Source organism: Cryptotermes secundus, unplaced genomic scaffold, assembly GCF_002891405.2.
Source record: "Cryptotermes secundus unplaced genomic scaffold, Csec_1.0 scaffold526, whole genome shotgun sequence".
Taxonomy (NCBI): Eukaryota; Metazoa; Arthropoda; class Insecta; order Blattodea; family Kalotermitidae; genus Cryptotermes; species Cryptotermes secundus.
The window spans coordinates 954,895-971,105 of record NW_019721013.1 but is presented as its reverse complement, the minus strand read 5'-3'; the positions used below and the strand labels follow the sequence as shown (position 1 = coordinate 971,105).

At 45.8% G+C, this 16,211-nt stretch overlaps 1 protein-coding gene across 4 annotated transcripts in view; it reads right to left on the bottom strand.

The window, feature by feature from the left end:
* The window catches only part of LOC111875247 (PDZ and LIM domain protein 3), a 45,478-nt gene extending 29,410 nt beyond the window's left edge, over nucleotides 1–16,068 (bottom strand). Inside the window, exons 1-4 of one of the 4 annotated variants that reach the window (XM_023871318.2) lie at nucleotides 10,326–10,552; nucleotides 8,210–8,390; nucleotides 6,387–6,523; nucleotides 5,199–5,520 (exon numbers count right to left, since the gene is read on the bottom strand). In XM_023871318.2, the coding sequence (XP_023727086.1) occupies nucleotides 5,199–5,520; nucleotides 6,387–6,523; nucleotides 8,210–8,341 (591 nt within the window). In that variant the 5' untranslated portion in view covers nucleotides 8,342–8,390; nucleotides 10,326–10,552. Of the gene's footprint in view, nucleotides 1–5,198; nucleotides 5,521–6,386; nucleotides 6,524–8,209; nucleotides 8,391–10,325; nucleotides 10,553–15,913 lie in introns of those variants that run through there. The other 3 variants (XM_023871315.2, XM_023871317.2, XM_023871319.1) reach the window with 3 other exon arrangements.
* Nucleotides 16,069–16,211: the final 143 nt, after the last annotated feature.

Here is a 16,211-nt window from a genome sequence, read left to right as displayed (position 1 = left end):
TAATACAAATTATGCTCGTCTAAGAAAAAGCGGTCACAATTTCTTCTCGTTTTCAATTACATAACCTCAGAAATGCCAACTGCTAACTACACTTTCTCCTACGCAAACAATTCTTTGCTTGTTTTCGAACGCTGCCAAGTTCAGTTTAAGAATTCATATTTCAAGCTCGTCCCATACGTAGATTAGCCACTTAGAGCACAGTGCTAAGTGTATGTATGTATGTATGTATGTGTGTATGTATGTATGCCCACAGGGTGCGCCGCATTGGCCCAAATATAAGCAGAGTTTCCCTTCAGTCACGACTAGGAAATGTATCTTGTGCAGAAAGTTTAAATTAAATTTATTATTACAGGAAATGCGAACACAATGTCTTCGTGAGCAAAACTGTAGCAGCAATTTTGAAGTACAGAAATATATCTTACTCAGTCCTGCAAACATTAATTGGAACACATGTTCATTGCCTGTGACATGCACGAAAAACAAGAAGATTTTGCACAAGGATATAAAAGTAATTCTAAATAATGAACTCCATGGAGGGGAGTTCTTCTTGAAAAGCTAATATTCGTTCATGTACCGAAGAAAATTCCCTCTTTTATGGAACCGGAAGGTTCATTATCGTGTTCACAAGAGCCAATCACCGATCCCTAACCTGAGCCAGACGAATCCAGTCCATACCACCCCATCCTATCTCTCTGAGATCCATATCAGTAAAATTATTTCTAAATAAAAAACATTAATCAAATTTAATCTCACCAGACTTCTACTCCATATCTAGCATTAGAAATGTTATTAACTCTGTTGATTTGTCCTGAAGGTACAGTATTCAACCGGACGGTTGGACTTGCACATTTCACTGTTATGTTTGGCTGGGACTAGAACCGGGGTTCGAGTTTGTAAAGTAGCCTATGTTCTTCGCGACGATATATATCCTAAGCTATTCATAGCGACGTTAAATAAATCATCATCTGAATCATGAACTTTATACGGCGAGATCATTAAAACCTGTTGCTGTTAATTCCAAGATGGCCTCGGTCTCCCCAAGTGTCACGGTCGCTTCGGTCGGCAACGCAGTGTCCGTTCCGGCACGCGGTCTGTTTCCACGTGACACTGACACCTTGTCTCTTCAGTGTATTGGTAGGTTTCTCCGGGAAGTGGAGTTCCCTTGGTGCCTGAACCGCTGCGCCTTGCGCTGACTGGGGATTTCACGACCGCAATAAAGCGTTGCTCGTGATATCTCTAAATTAGGCATAAACAGACAAAGAAATGAACGTCACATGCTTCATCAGACACCGAGCAACAGCGCATCAGCGCTCTTCTAAGCAAGTGATGGCGGACTCTTTCACGGCGCACTCAGTGTCTAGGCTACATAGCGTCAGCTGGTAGGATGAAGTGGAAGGCAGTAGATGCGTCATAAACCGTGGTTATATCCCGGCATTCTCCTGGAGTGATTGAGGAAAACCACGAGATATAAGTAAGAACAGACAGTATCCCGGCAGAGATTCGAACCCAGCGTTTCCCGAATATGATTCTGCAGCGTTACCATCAGCCCGTGACCCTCCCCCCCGCAACTCCGACTTCTGTCTCTCTCACCGGACGCTTGGAACATGACATGAAACATCTGACCCAGCACCGTGCATCTCTGCAACCAAGAATACACACGTGTCGATAAATTGCATATGTCGCCTGGAGTTTATTGCACCCTAACTTTTGGGATCAAGCCAATTATCCCCTTACGTAGCTCAGACGCGCTCCCTGCAGACTGCGTAGCCACCACCAGTGTTTCGTCGCCACAATTAAAAGGCGCAAATTTTCTCTCCGGAGGAGCAGAATTTGGGAGAGTTCCAAGATATCGGGAGAACACAGCTTTAGTGCATTAATGAGATCACACCCTCCGCTGCCCTAAAATTAATTTTAGCCTGGCGAAATGTCCCACTCGCGGGTGTCGAAGCATAAGCTATGAAATGCAAACCTCTCAAGCACACAAGTCAACTTAAGGTAAATCTGTCTCTGGGCTTCATTAAGTACCACACTATGTTCTCGTATGCGGGAGTGGAGGTATAGATCCACGCATTCTTAACATCATCACTAGATGGAGATGAGTGTTCAGCTTGACGATCCGGCCGCTTTACTCCCCAGGCAGGAGGTTAGATGGGCCCCACAGGTGGTGTTGACACTACGCCTTTGCTCATACCGGGAACCGAACTTTGCTTCATCAGCCGTCTAGCGCGCAGCCCATCGCAATACCGACTGAGCTATCCCGGCTCCATTAAGTGGATAGATTAGCTACTACAGTGAGACCCACGAAATGTTACTCACATCTACTGTGTGAAACCTACAGTTGTGTCACATACATACCAGACTACACGACCCAACATCCCAGGAGACTGTAATCTGTATAAAACTTCTTTAATAACCGTGGGAAGTCAACGTTTCCCATACAAGGCTCGCCGCTTCTTGTAGCGGCGTCCATTTTAACTCTTCCGTTCGATGATTAGCAGTAGCTTGCTGTCAGGAGTTCCTGGGTGCAAGTCCCGGCCCGGAGACCGGCTACCCTTACTGAGGGTAGCCGTGGATTTGCTCGGGTCCTGGAGGCAAAAGCCAGGACATAAACCAGAAGCAGGGAAAATCCATATATCTTCCACATCGGTTCTGAGTTCCTTACTCGCTAATCATCCTCCTAATCGACTCTGCGTAATTTGAGAAGTTGCAAGAGTTTTTAAACAATCCGTAAGTAAATAAAATAAATAAAAATTGTATTGTCCGCCATTAAAATACACTCGAAGGTCCGAAGGACATTTTCTGTTTCCATTACTGTTCACTGACTGCGCGCTCCAACATTCCTGCTCAGTCTCTGTATTTCAGATTGGGTTCGAGTCTCGGCCACGACACTTGATATCCTCACTGTAATGTTTTCTGGCTCTCTTCACTCCCTCCACATAAACACCAGGATTGTATCTCAATTAGGCCACGACCGCTTACTTCCAAATCCTTTGCAGTTCATCATTCACCAGCCATCCTCCCCGATCCTATGGATACTTCTCGCTGCCCTGCCACCCCACTCTCAGGTGCCGCCTGACCGTCCCTCAGCCTCCGAGTCTCACGACCGCTTCCTCTGCAGTCCTTCAGCTTTCACCGGACGTGATCGTCCTCTTATCATTCAGTTGTAAACAACCGCTACGATTGATACGTCATTATGGTTACCATTTGTCTACAGCAGCGTTCCCAAAGGGAGCCCCCCAGTATTAAAGGCTAGTATATTGTACGTCTTTACGCAGAACCCGTTCTCCTCGCATATGAAACGAAGAGTCTGTCTAACCCCTTGAAGCCTGAAGTTATGTCTCGGTGCCAAACCCCCATTTGGGGCCCAACACCACATTCTTGTTACTGTCAGACAGTTGCGGGGTTGTTTATGTGGGCCTCTCTCTCTCTGATGAGAGGATGGGTCTGTCGTTTACGATCGCTGCTGGTCCTCGCCAGCGTAGTCATTCTCTGGTGTGAGCCCCACAAGACTCATGACCATATTGCATTGTCTCAGATTAGAGAGTCCCCCAACCTGGAGGGCCAGGTCCCCGTATTTATATCCCCCAGGAACAGGGTGGCCCACTTATACCCCCAAGCATTGGGTTCCCTTTTCGTCTCCTCCTACAACTCGCGGGGCTACGGTGAAGTTATTCGAAACCACCTCCACGCAGTGAGTCTGAAGTTCATGTAACTACTCGTAATATATAACAAGTCAGTCCGTACCTCACAGGAAACACATTACGTCTCCGCTACAAAGTCCAGCCGGTTAATGCTGTTCAGGGAAATGATTTTATTGTGCGAATCATACGACACACGACGCAAATGCACTCTGTAGGTGACATGCAAAGTTCTAATTGGTGTTAAAGCAGTTAATCCTGCGTTGCAAAGGGTTAATTGTTCAGTACTTTAGTTTAACTGCGGTACTATGTACAAAGAATATTCATTGTCCGACATCAAGAAACAAAGCAGCAGCGGCACATGCGAAAAACGAGATGGCGGACGTGCCGCTCGCGACAGATCTCCCAAGCTGCAGGTTAGTGTGTTGTTTCGAAGTGCTTGTTATGTAAGCTTCCTGGCTGATGTCTCGCCTTGCTTTGTGCCAGATTTTAATTCTTGAACACTTAGACAGTAGAGAATTAGAGCAGAAGTCAACATCGCAATAGCAAATCTGAAAATGCAGCGAAGGTCATGTATATATTGCGGACTTCCGGGTTGTGACAACGTGTATACTGGAAAGTTGGTATCAATCTTTTCTATCCTGAGGATGGAGGTTATGTTTTCCCCGAAACGTTGGTGCCCACTTGCCAGACTACACAATGTCATAACCCAGAAGGCAATAGCAAGAACAGAGGAGATTCGAAATAAGTGCGTCTGGAATGGCAGTGTAGTGCTCTACCACTATGCTAAACTACGGGCAAGTGATAGATATTTTGTTCTGCCTGTTGCCTGCGTCTTGCTGGTCTAGTCTTCTGTCCTGAGGATGAAAGAATTACATTTCTCCGAAAATCCTGTGAATTTCTAGCAAACTACACGGCGTCACATCTCAGCAAATAGCACTCCTTGAATTTCTGTGATTTCACACGACTGAGTATGTCTCGCGCGTATAATAATGACTATCCACATTACTAGCATTAATGAAGTCCATCTGTTCTACGAACCAAGGGGCGTCAGTGCTGGCGTGCAGTATATCCGTCAACACAAATTTTCGGGGAACTGAGTTTGAAGTAGGGGAATCAACCGCAATTCAAAAATCAGAAAAGAAAAACGCGTTCTGGAAGCTCACGCGTGCAAGTAAGATGAACTTACGGAAGTGTGTGCAACACAACATGGAGAATCGGAAAACTGCATTGTTTCGTGTTGGCCCGAAAGAGGAGATACAGTTTTCCAGTATTCGGGCGTCGACATGCGTAGGCAACCTTACGCAAAAATAAAAAAAAGTCTCGTGTGAGTACATCTGCACTCCCCACCGACGCATGAATACTGGAAAGAGTTCCATGTGAGTACATTTGCACTCCCCACCGACGCATGAATACTGGAAAGAGTTCCATGTGAGTACATTTGCACTCCCCACCGACGCATGAATACTGGAAATACGTTGCAAACAGAATCCAGAGACTTTCTAACGATGATATCACTAACTGGAGGTGACGCGGCTAGAGCCTGCCATCCCTTCTTACCTGGTTTGCGATGGCGCTCAACTCCTCGTCATGCTCGTCAAACACTCCGGGCTCAGCAGGGCGGAACTGTACGTGAGCCTTTGCTGTCGGCTGGAAGTTGAAATCCTGAGAGACCGGCAGCGGGGGCGGGAACACAATTGGGGACGGCGCCCTGTTCACCGGCTTGGACACGGGGCTCGGAGACCCCAGGGTGGGTGTTGCTGAGTTCACGTAAGGCTTGGGCGAGGTGGCCGAGGAAGGAAGTGCAGCCGCGAAGGGTGTTGGGACGCCGCCCGCCACCGGGGGCGTGGCGCCCGGTCTGACACCAGCAGCGGTAGCGTCCCTGTGATAACACAGTTCACATATTTGTACTAGAACTGTGTAGAGTCCCGCGATGCTTTCTGGCATATGACTTCGTGTTGTCAGGTAGATATTTAGCGACGTTTCAAGAAGCCTGCTGCCTCTATCTTCAGTTATCCTGAGGATGCAGCAAATTTCTTCGAAGCGTCGGCAAAACGCTATCACATGAGAACCTCATAGGTATCACAAAGACTACTGTATTTACAACGTTATATTTCTGCCCTTGCCACCGTCATACTTGGTCATACAGTACTTATTTCAGTCCTGGAGGGCATTTCAGAATTTTGCTGAAAAAGCTCTCCATGAACTTGAAACCTCGTTACACTTATACAAGACACTAAAAGTCTGCAGCATGAGAATGCGTACCAGAAGATGTTGCTCTCTAGAGTTACGAGTATTCTGTGTACTTTCTACAGCTACAGACTCAAGCATGCGTCTCATTGCCGTTTACTGCTGCTATCTTCTGTTCACGTTAGTAACTACATCCAAGTCTGGCTGCCAGCATACATAACGTCATAGTAGCACGCAGTACATAGACTGGGTCTCAACATAACCTTAAAAGGAACAGAAGCTGACAGCTACAATTCGGATGGGAACGTCACCAAGGATGTCACGTGATATGGATATATTGTTACGATATGACAGTCTGGCGAAAGTACCCAAAGTCGATACGAATTCAGTGTATCGATGTATAATCATGCCGTGCAATAGCTCAGGCGCTTAGGCATCGACTTCCCACCTCAACGAACCAGGTTCGAGGTTGGATCATGTGGGATTCATGGAGGACAAAGTGGCAGCACCAGGGTAGCGTGTAGCGCAAGCGCCCAGCTTGGTGGCAACATGACGTACCTCTGTACAACGAGGGAGACTGTGTTTCCAGCATTTCTGAACAAGTTCTGCGCGTCTTCGTGTCTCAGGTCTCGGGCGTCGTAATCAGCAATCTTCTTGATGATGTCGCCTCGACGCACTTCTCCACCTTCTTGTGCCTGTTGAACAAATGGACAACCACAATGACGCCAGCCTCACACAAACACAAGATGGAGGAGACACGTGTGAGCCAGGCCTGAATCTTTGAAGCATGAATTTCATCTCAACAATATTAAAATATTCACTTCTTGAGCAGATCACTTCCGTGTTCCTTAATACGTACATACACACTCGTCAGTTAATTCTGAGAGATCTATAAACTTGAAATAATGTCACGATTCATGTTTTGTGGAAAGTGGCGCCGTGTAGTCTTGCAGATGTTCAGCGTTGTTTCATGGGAACATACTGCATCCATTGTCAGGGTAGAAGAATCCTTTTATATACCATGAAAATGGTATATACCAGGTATATAAAATGGAGAAACGTTTTCATCTAACCTGAAAATTAAGGTAAAACGTCACTCCGAAACGTCACTGAATCTCTACCAGACTACGCGGCGTCACGGTCCATAAGATATTCCTATCCAGAGTCGGCGCTGTAAGAACCTCAAACTCAGTATGTCTATACTTACTTACTTACTTATGGAGCTGAGCCCTTCTTGAGGAGAAGCCAAATCTGCAGCTACTCAAGAACTTCCCAGCATTTTATGGAACCCGAAGGTTCCTTACTGTGTTCACTAGAGCCCTCCACCGGTCCCTGGTCTGAGCCACAATATGTATATTTATTTATTTCTGATCTGTTCATCCGCACTATCAATAAATGCGGTCATGTAGGATCGAATGGCAGGACGATCAGTGAATAATGCATTTTGGAGGATGCTGAAGGAAGCAGTTGTTGCCAACTTGACGCACAATTTGTTTAGACACAGAGATAAAACCTCAGAGAGGGTAAACGCACTCCAAACCTAAAACTATCGACAGCGAAGCAGGAGTCCCACTTACTCCATTAGGATGTTCCCAAGGAAAATCGCGTTTAGGATGATTAATTCCAAGCACTTGTTTCAGTACGCACAGACGTTACAACTGTCGGCTTCTGTGCTAAAAGAAAATGGGTTCAAAACTTATGAAAGATGCTTTCGGGAAACGTGGCGTACGAACGCCTATCACAATGTTTACTGTTTGTTTCTTTGTATTTAAACGTGCTATATCAACTGCAGACGTCATATACCCGTGAATCGGAGACGCGGTGGATGGTGGAAATAGTCGATGTCGACCCTTTTGCTTGTAAACAGACGCTCTGCAACTTAACTGCACAGACAGGAATATCATTACATTGGATATCACGTGACGTACTGAACTCAGATCGAAACTTCATGCATCTCCTTTTTCATTGGCCACTTCATTTTGGTTTCAAGCCACGTGTTACCATACGTCACAAACACTGGAATATGCAGGGACATTTATCCTTTACACAGAGTTTACTTGTTCCAAGCGGAGAACATGTTCCACAAAAGAAATGACGTCAAGACATGTTAAGCCCATTTGTGTGTGGTCACTTTGCGACCACGTCAATAGCTAGAATACGCAGACAGCGTCGAATTGTTGGGTGACTGATGAATTGGAAAGGATTTGGAAGGAGATATAACACCGGAGTTTGCATGAAGGGCCTGAGGAAAACGATGAAGAACTCGAGTCAGGATAGCCGATGTCTCGGTGGCGATTGGAACAGAGCACCTTCAGAATACAAACCCGAAGCATTAGCGTGGGGCTGTCTGACCCCCCCCCCTCCAAACAGAGCACACTTACCCTGGTGATGATGAGGCACGAGCCGGTGTCCGAGCCCCCCACAATTCTGATCCCCCACGGGACGTTGGGTGACGTCCGGCGGAGGGTTACACTAAAAATATGGGGCTTTCCGCCCCCTCCAGCAGCGCTCATCTTGGGGCCAGTACCAATGCCTCTCGCGTGTATTTGTCACAAGTCACAGCTAGCACAACGAGAAAGCAAGTGCGTTGATAGTAAGCCTCTACGCGTTCTGAGCCCTTCCTGAGAAGCTGACAGTACCAGCTACTCAAGAAATTCCCAGCATTCATGGATCCCGAGGGATGATTTCTGCGTTAGCAAGAGCCCGCCACTGGTCCCTATCCAGTCCACACCCTCGCATCCTAGGTTTTAAAATCGATTTTAGTATTATCTTCCCATCTACATCTATATTTTCCTAGTGGTTTCTTTCCTTCCTATACCCCCCCCCCCAAAGAGCTGAATACACGTCTTCAAATAAACAGGCGTGTTGTCTGAGCAAGCTAAGCGGTCAACTTCAGTCGTGTTCCTGTAAGCAGCTGAGCCTGTGTAGCGACGCCGCAGTCTAATTGCAGGTTCCTATCGGCGCTAAGATTACGCCGCTACCCTGAAGATGTCAGCAGGAGATTCCTCCGAAACCTTAGTACTTATCTACCACGCCACACGTCATCACTTCCCACGAAACAATCAAAACGTTCAGAACTCCTCAGCACTGAACAAAGTTCAGAAAAGGCTTATCGCCAAGCCTTTTGCGATCGTCACTGGCCGTTCACTCCAGCACAGCTTACTCTTATCCCGATACCCACTTGATAAGCATGACTATCTACGGAAGGTTCGTGCCTTTGTACCACACACGCGCTATTTAGCCCTGCTATATAGATTCACAGTAAGACTAACATTTACGATCACTCTGTACAACCGGAAGCACATCGTAACTCATTATTGCTTCTGCGTTACTTAGGGCCATACGTAGGGCCGCGCCCTAGCTCAAGAGGTTAGTTGCTGGCTTCCCACCGCAGCGGCCCGGGTTCGATCCCGGGGTCTGGTCATGTGGGATCTGTGGTGGACAAAGTGGCGCTGGGACAGGTTTTCTCCGAGTACTTCGGTTTCCCCTGCCAATCTTCATTCCACCAATTGCTCCACAATCACCCTCACCTATCATCTGGGGCTGGTACAATAGGCCAGAATTGATCGCAGTACAAGGGACTTAGTCCCACCCCACTAGCAATAAAAAACAAAAATAATAGGGCCATTCGTTGGGCCTTCTGTTGTCAGTAACGTCACTGTCTTCTCTAATGGTAAATATGAACTCAAATTAAAAATATCTACACGAATTTGTGTCTGAACAAAAGATCTTTACATATCGTGTGGTATGTCTCATTCTTCATTAAAGAATTTGGGTTTAATTCACTGAAATCTAAATTCCTGTGAATAATATATAAGAATACAGTCCGTACTTCATAGGAAACACATTACGTCTCCGCTACAGAGCCCAACCTGTTAATGCTGTTTAGGGAAACAGTCGCTGTTTATTGCGAGAACCGTATGGAACACACAAATGCAACGTGTGGACAGAATGTTGATTTGTTTTATTATTATTATTATTATTATTATTATTATTATTATTATTGAAGTAGGAGGTACGTGTAGTTACCACAACGATCCGAAGGGTTGATAATTATGTTAAATCACGACAGTTTCGTACGTGTATAGCTCAGAGTTTATTGTGCGTTACTAACATTCATAATATGAATAGCAGATTTACGTGGGTAAATGTATCACTGGTATTTTTAGTTTTACAAAATGCGCCATGATGTGTCTTTCGGCACGATTTTGTGTAAAGATGGCTGACATTTTGAACGACTTAACTGCCATGTTGCCGCAAGTTATCTACAAGACCATGTGAAGGCGGGGGTATTTCTGGCAAACACGTAAAATACACAAATCTGAAAACACGCAGTTAAAAGCACTGAATCACCACTCTTGTTGTTCCTTAAACTCACATACATGAGACGCCCAACAAATCGAAAATGTAAACTATCTCCACTACACATCTGAAAGTTGATAGCGTTAACAGTGAATGATAACAATCCGATAAGAATATTGTGACGTAGAGGCTTACAAATTATTATCCTTGTCACGATGTCATCACACATGCAATGACGCAAACACAAAAATTTGGAAATGTTCACATGTGATCACCATGGTACTGCAGTCTACAAGTCTACGGTAACTACTAGACAGCTTCTCCGAAAAAGATTTTCTTGTTGCCTTCGCTGCTTTGTGTAGCCCATAAGGGCTTATGGCCGAGCTGCTAAATATAACCGCGTTTTGCTGCCACTAGCGGACCCTGGCAGTAGCCATTGCCAATGCCAGCGGACGCACTAGCGCCGCCGTCAACAAGCCCACTTCACCACTTCACTACTTCCCTTGGTGCAGGTCAGCCTTTGAAATTCTTACATGCGTCCGTCCACACATGCACGGCAATCTCTTAGCGCCTGGAACTGGAGTCGGACACAGTTCGATTGCCCTCACAATTGCGGGCCCGTGGGCGGAACCAGGTTGCAGGAATTTGGGGAGCTCGTTGCTGAGTTTCCATAATTTTAACTGTGGTTCTGTATGGGTGTGAAACTTGGTCTCTGGCATTAAGGGAGGAACAGACCGAGGGTGTTTGAGGACAGGGTGCTGAGGGGAATATTTGGACCGAAGAGGGATGAAGTGACAGGAGGTTGGAGAAAACTGCATAAGGAGGAGCTTCATAACTTGTACTCTTCTCCAAGTATAATTAGAATAATCAAGTCAAGGAGGATAAGGTGGGCAGGGCATCTAGCACGAATGGGGGAGACGAGGAATGCATGTAGGATATTGGTGGGAAAGCCAGAAGGAAAGAGACCACTGGGAAGACCAAGACTTAGGTGAGTGGACAATATTGAAATGGATCTTAGAGAGATAGGATGTGATGGTATGGATTGGATTGATCTGGCTCAGGGTAGGGACCAGTGGAGGGCTCTTGTGAACACGATAATGAACATTCGGATTCCATAAAACGCTGGGAAGTCCTTGGGTAGCTGCACAACTGGCAACTTCTGAGGAAGGGCTCAGCTCCGTGAGTGAGTGTTGCTGAGTTTCCAGTTTAAGTGAACTGCGGGAGTGGGGCTGGGACCGGGTGCCCCAGTACTGGGTCTCTTGTGCACACAATCTCCTGATGACAGACAGTACAGAACTTCGGTGGAATGACGAACTGCGGGGAATATCAGTGTTCTCCAGTTTCGTTACGTTCGCCAGAAATCCCACATGGATTATCCTGGGACTGAACTCTGTACTCATAACGAAATTTGATACGAACACTATGCTATTTCATGCCATTCTGAATTCGTACCTTTTTAAAGGAGCCGGAATAGCTCAGTCGATACAATGACTAGGCTGGACCATCGAGGAGCCGGAGTTGGATACCCGGCAGAGGCAAACGATTGTACTCTGGAGCTGTTGAACCCACCCAGCCTCAGGTCCAGTGGGTACAGGGGTCTATTTGTTGAGAGTAAAGCGGCAGGGGCGTGAAGCTGACCACTCACCTCCACCTAGGACCTTGCATACGCGACGTCCCGCTTGCGAGCGTACAGAAGACCGCACAAACCAGAAGTGCACAAGGAAAACATCAGTTTCACTTTACGCAACTAGACTGTTAACCATTCATATGACTAATCTTAGTTTTTAGTGGCAAAAATCCACAAATTCGGGCATTAAGTACAGCTTATACGTAAAGCATTTCCCTGCAATGTCGCAGAGCCTGCTAATGATGGCCAGTGATGGCCGAAACAAGCGAAGGTGTATTTATACAGCTTTATATTAAACGTCTTTCACTTACAGAGAGAACTGGTTTATTTCTTTGGAAGATGAAGCGTCGTTTCGTTTGAAGGTTCCGCGTTTCGCTCGCTCGTCCTTCTGATAAGGGCATTATGAACGTGGCGGCGTCAGGATAGTTAGTAGTAATGGCTTCCTAAATGTGGTGAACTGCGTAATTTCGAGTAATTTAAATCGGCTTCGTTTAATATCTCACAGAAAACAAAATGTCTCTCTATTACAAAGACCAGTTGGTGAGTACTACGAGTATTTGCAGAAACAGCCGCTGTTTGGGCAAAATTTCTATTGTTAAAACGACCGCTGTATTTTCAACTGTTAATGTCATGACTACAGTTGCATCTGTTTCCGTGTTTGTAAACACAATTAAGCAGTGAAGCCGCCAGTTCGACGATCACGGATGATATGCAGTTATGCTGGTGTTTCTATTAACAATAGACGATCATGTCGGGGCTGCGTGAGGACTGCGGCTAAATTTGGCTACCTCAGTCACCAGAAGTTACGGCCTGAAAGTCACACCGTGTGTTTGGATTGGCTAATACAGCGAGCTACCGGCATGCAGGCTGCCAATTCACAGCGCCGCCTCGCCACATCACATTTCTGCCTGCAAGAAACGTTGCGTGATCAAAACAGACACTCCCTCGCTCTTCACCCATTACAGGACAGTCGTTAACACAGGTACCGCCTGTTTAATATTAAAAATAAAAAAATGTCCAACAAGGTGTGTCTATATATGTATTTCGTATTATTCTCAGAAAAATTAACGGTCATTTCCCTGCATAATGATATCCAGCTGGTGTTTGTAAGAGAGACGCAGTGTATTTTCTGTGAGGTAGATGTTTATTTTCTAAATAATATTTCAATGAACGTCGGGCTTCAAACCTCCAACATAACAGCACACTGCTGGTTGTCATTAAGAAACTGGCAATTCTTCAGCTGGCCGAAGTGCTATTGTTTTCGGGGGGGGGGATTTTACGACTAGACTGTGTACCGTCATAAGGTGTCATTATACACGCATAAGTTGGAAGGGATTTGGAAGGAAGCGGCAGTGGTCTAATAATGTGACAGCCTGCAATTTGTATGGAGGGCCTGAGGAGTACCAGGAAAAAGCTGTCAGAATATCCCGTCCCGGCAGAGAATCGAAACCAGCGCCTTCCGAACGCAAGTCTATATCTTCCACCTACGCCATCCTCCACCCACCCCCCCTCATTTGTCATTGGTCTTATGAAAGCCGTGTTTCACAGCCGACCAAATCATAATTTGTTTGGGTGTTCTCTGCTAGGTCCGCGGTAACAAACTGTAAATTTGAGAGGTACGTTTCTGTGTGTTAGATTAATTTTATTGGTCTGAAATCTGCATACGTATTTGAGATTATGAAATTCAGTCCCTTCTAGAAGATTCTGAACAAACGCTGACGAAGGTAGTGGAGTTCACGCCTGCTTCAGCCAGCAGGTGCGATATTGAAATAGCTTTGCCTAACACTTTAGCCTGAAGCGCTCCTAGCGACTATTGGCAACAAGCTCACGTGCGGAAACACAGACTTTCAGTAGCTGTTAATGTTAATCGGAGCATCCAGTTGCGAACGGCACACTCCGACTTTAGCCCAGAAATAACTCAAAAGTCTGTTGATCTTGTGGGCACTTCTGCAGGTCCAGAGTTATAATACTGAACGCTCATTGTAAGAGACTGTACCATGACGGGTTCTCTAACTTTTTATAAAGTGAAGCTCATTTAAATAATCTCTTAAAAATTGGTTCTTATTTCCGAGGAACTGTGCTTCATCTCTATTACAAAGATCAATAATCGCTGTTTATTCTGGAAAAAAACCGAAACGGGCAAGCACTCTCCCCGAAATACTGCATATAAGCAAGCGCAGTCGGTATAACGCCTGGCTACGGGCTGGACGACCGAGGGTCGGAGTTCGAGTCCCGGTAGGATCAAGAATTTTCTCTTCTCCACTTCACGTCATCTACGACAGCTTTGGGGCCCACCCAACCTCCTATCCAATGTGTACCGGGGGCTCTTTCCCCAGGGGCAAAGCGGCCGGGGAGTGAATTAACTACTAACCTCCAACCAATGCCGAGGTCAAGAAAACGTGGATCTATACATCCACTCTCCCATAAGTCTTCATGGCGTAGTGCTTAATTAGCTAAGCACAGGGGCAACTTTACCTTTATACACATAGTCACACATAGATACACAGAGTTGCAACTAATGTTGTTTGCATGCTTACGTCACATGTTCTCTGTTTTTGAGACCCTTGCTTAATCTAAATTAGTACGTAATAATTTCGTTCCTACGTCACAGTAAACCTACGGCCTCTTCAATGACAATTAGTCTTAAAACAGGTGGTATATACAGTTACCACTGCTTTGATGCAGGAAGTATGTGCTATTGCTCTTTCCAAGTTCACGAGTTTCAGGCACCCGTCAGAAGTGAGCAGATCTTGCGCTCGAATACCTACACGTTTCGATGTTCAGCAGTCTGACTGCCTGGCGCCGTGCATTCTGGTAGCCCCAGATACAGTATATGGCGAAAGATGCGGCAAACGATCGTCAGGGTTTCTCTAAATCCGAATTCATGGGGGTGGTCAGTTCACTGCAAGAAATTGTGTTGGACTAAGGTACCCATATCCGGCATACACGTCTCCACAATTTGCGCTCCTACTCCAATCTTCAGGCGCTGGATTGCGATTGTACTGATAGATTTTTCATGTTCCTTCATTTCTCGTATTAGAGGTGACATTTCGGATCGGCCCCGAGACTTTCTCATAGCAGAGATCTTGGCAAGTCCCTCGGCTAGTCACGAAATTCTACGCGAACTTGAGGTTCATTAACGTGTTCAAAAAAAACCCACAATAGTTCCCTGTCCTGAGACAAACTAATCCAGTCTAAGCCCTCCCAGCGTACTTCTTTGAAGATTTGATACCTCTTATCTGTGCCTAGATTTTCCAAGCGGGTTCTTACCTCCCTCTTTCCTACCAAAATCCTATTCGCAAGCAGCCATTTGAAGTGAAAACCTGCAACTGAAAATCAAAGGAAGGGCAGTGCCAAAATTCAGAATTCAGGACATGAGTACTTAAATAAAAATTGTGCTATCAGTAAATATTGTGGAAATTCTACAAATAACACATAATGCAGAACTGAAACAAAGGAAGAGTTACATAAAATTTTAGGCATTTGAACTAATCTTATCCGCCAGTAATGACTCAAATTTTTTCCGTGTTAAAATTATAAAATATTACCCAAGATTAAGAAAAAGGCAATGAGCAATCCTCAATCTCCGCTCAAACACTAGGGTCGTGGGTTCGAATCCCACTCGAGGCATGGATATGTCTGTATACGGTTATCCTGTGTGTAGGTAGCGGCCTTGCGACGGGCAGAAACCCCCGCTCAAGGAGTACTACCTACTGTGTGTAGAATTACAAAACTGAAAAAAACGGCCGAGATCCAACAAAAGGCTGTAGAGCCATTGGAGAATGAATGAATGAATGAATGGAACTGAGACGGTCATGTCGGTGTTGATGATTACGGCGTGGGTTCAGGATCAACAAGTTTATGACCGAAAACCTCGTACCGGGCACCCTGAGTGAACGTAATTCTGATTTCCTTCAGTCGAGAAATCCTATTCACATCAAGAGCGCTTCCTTCAACATCCGCCCCATTCACGATTCATCCAACTACACCGTGAGACGACGGAGCCTCGGAAGTGCCTCCGAGCAATTCTGCGTGATGTGCCAATGACATGTTCCCTATCACATTGCATACTTCTTTTTAGCCATGGTTGCTATGGCCACCGTCCCATCCCACGCCTCTCCTCCCGCTGCAGAAAAGTCACCATATTTTTACTTACGTAATATCGCTCGTCCGGGTCTGGCTTATTGTGAGGGATTCTCCAAAACGCCGGTCTCTGCATTGTCTGTGTCTGCCGCCCCAAACTTCACAATAGGGAACTCTGTGGGATCTTGAACTTGATTCAATGCTGAACTTACGTGGGCTTGTGAAATTCTGAAAGTCGTTGGATAGCTGAAGGAGTGGGGGGAAGGGAGACAGTTTTCTGGGGGTCATACTATGTTTAGCATGGCTACGGCCAATACAACCGACTCTTAAGCATCCTTTTTTAAACACAACTTAATGACAATTTGTAGAGA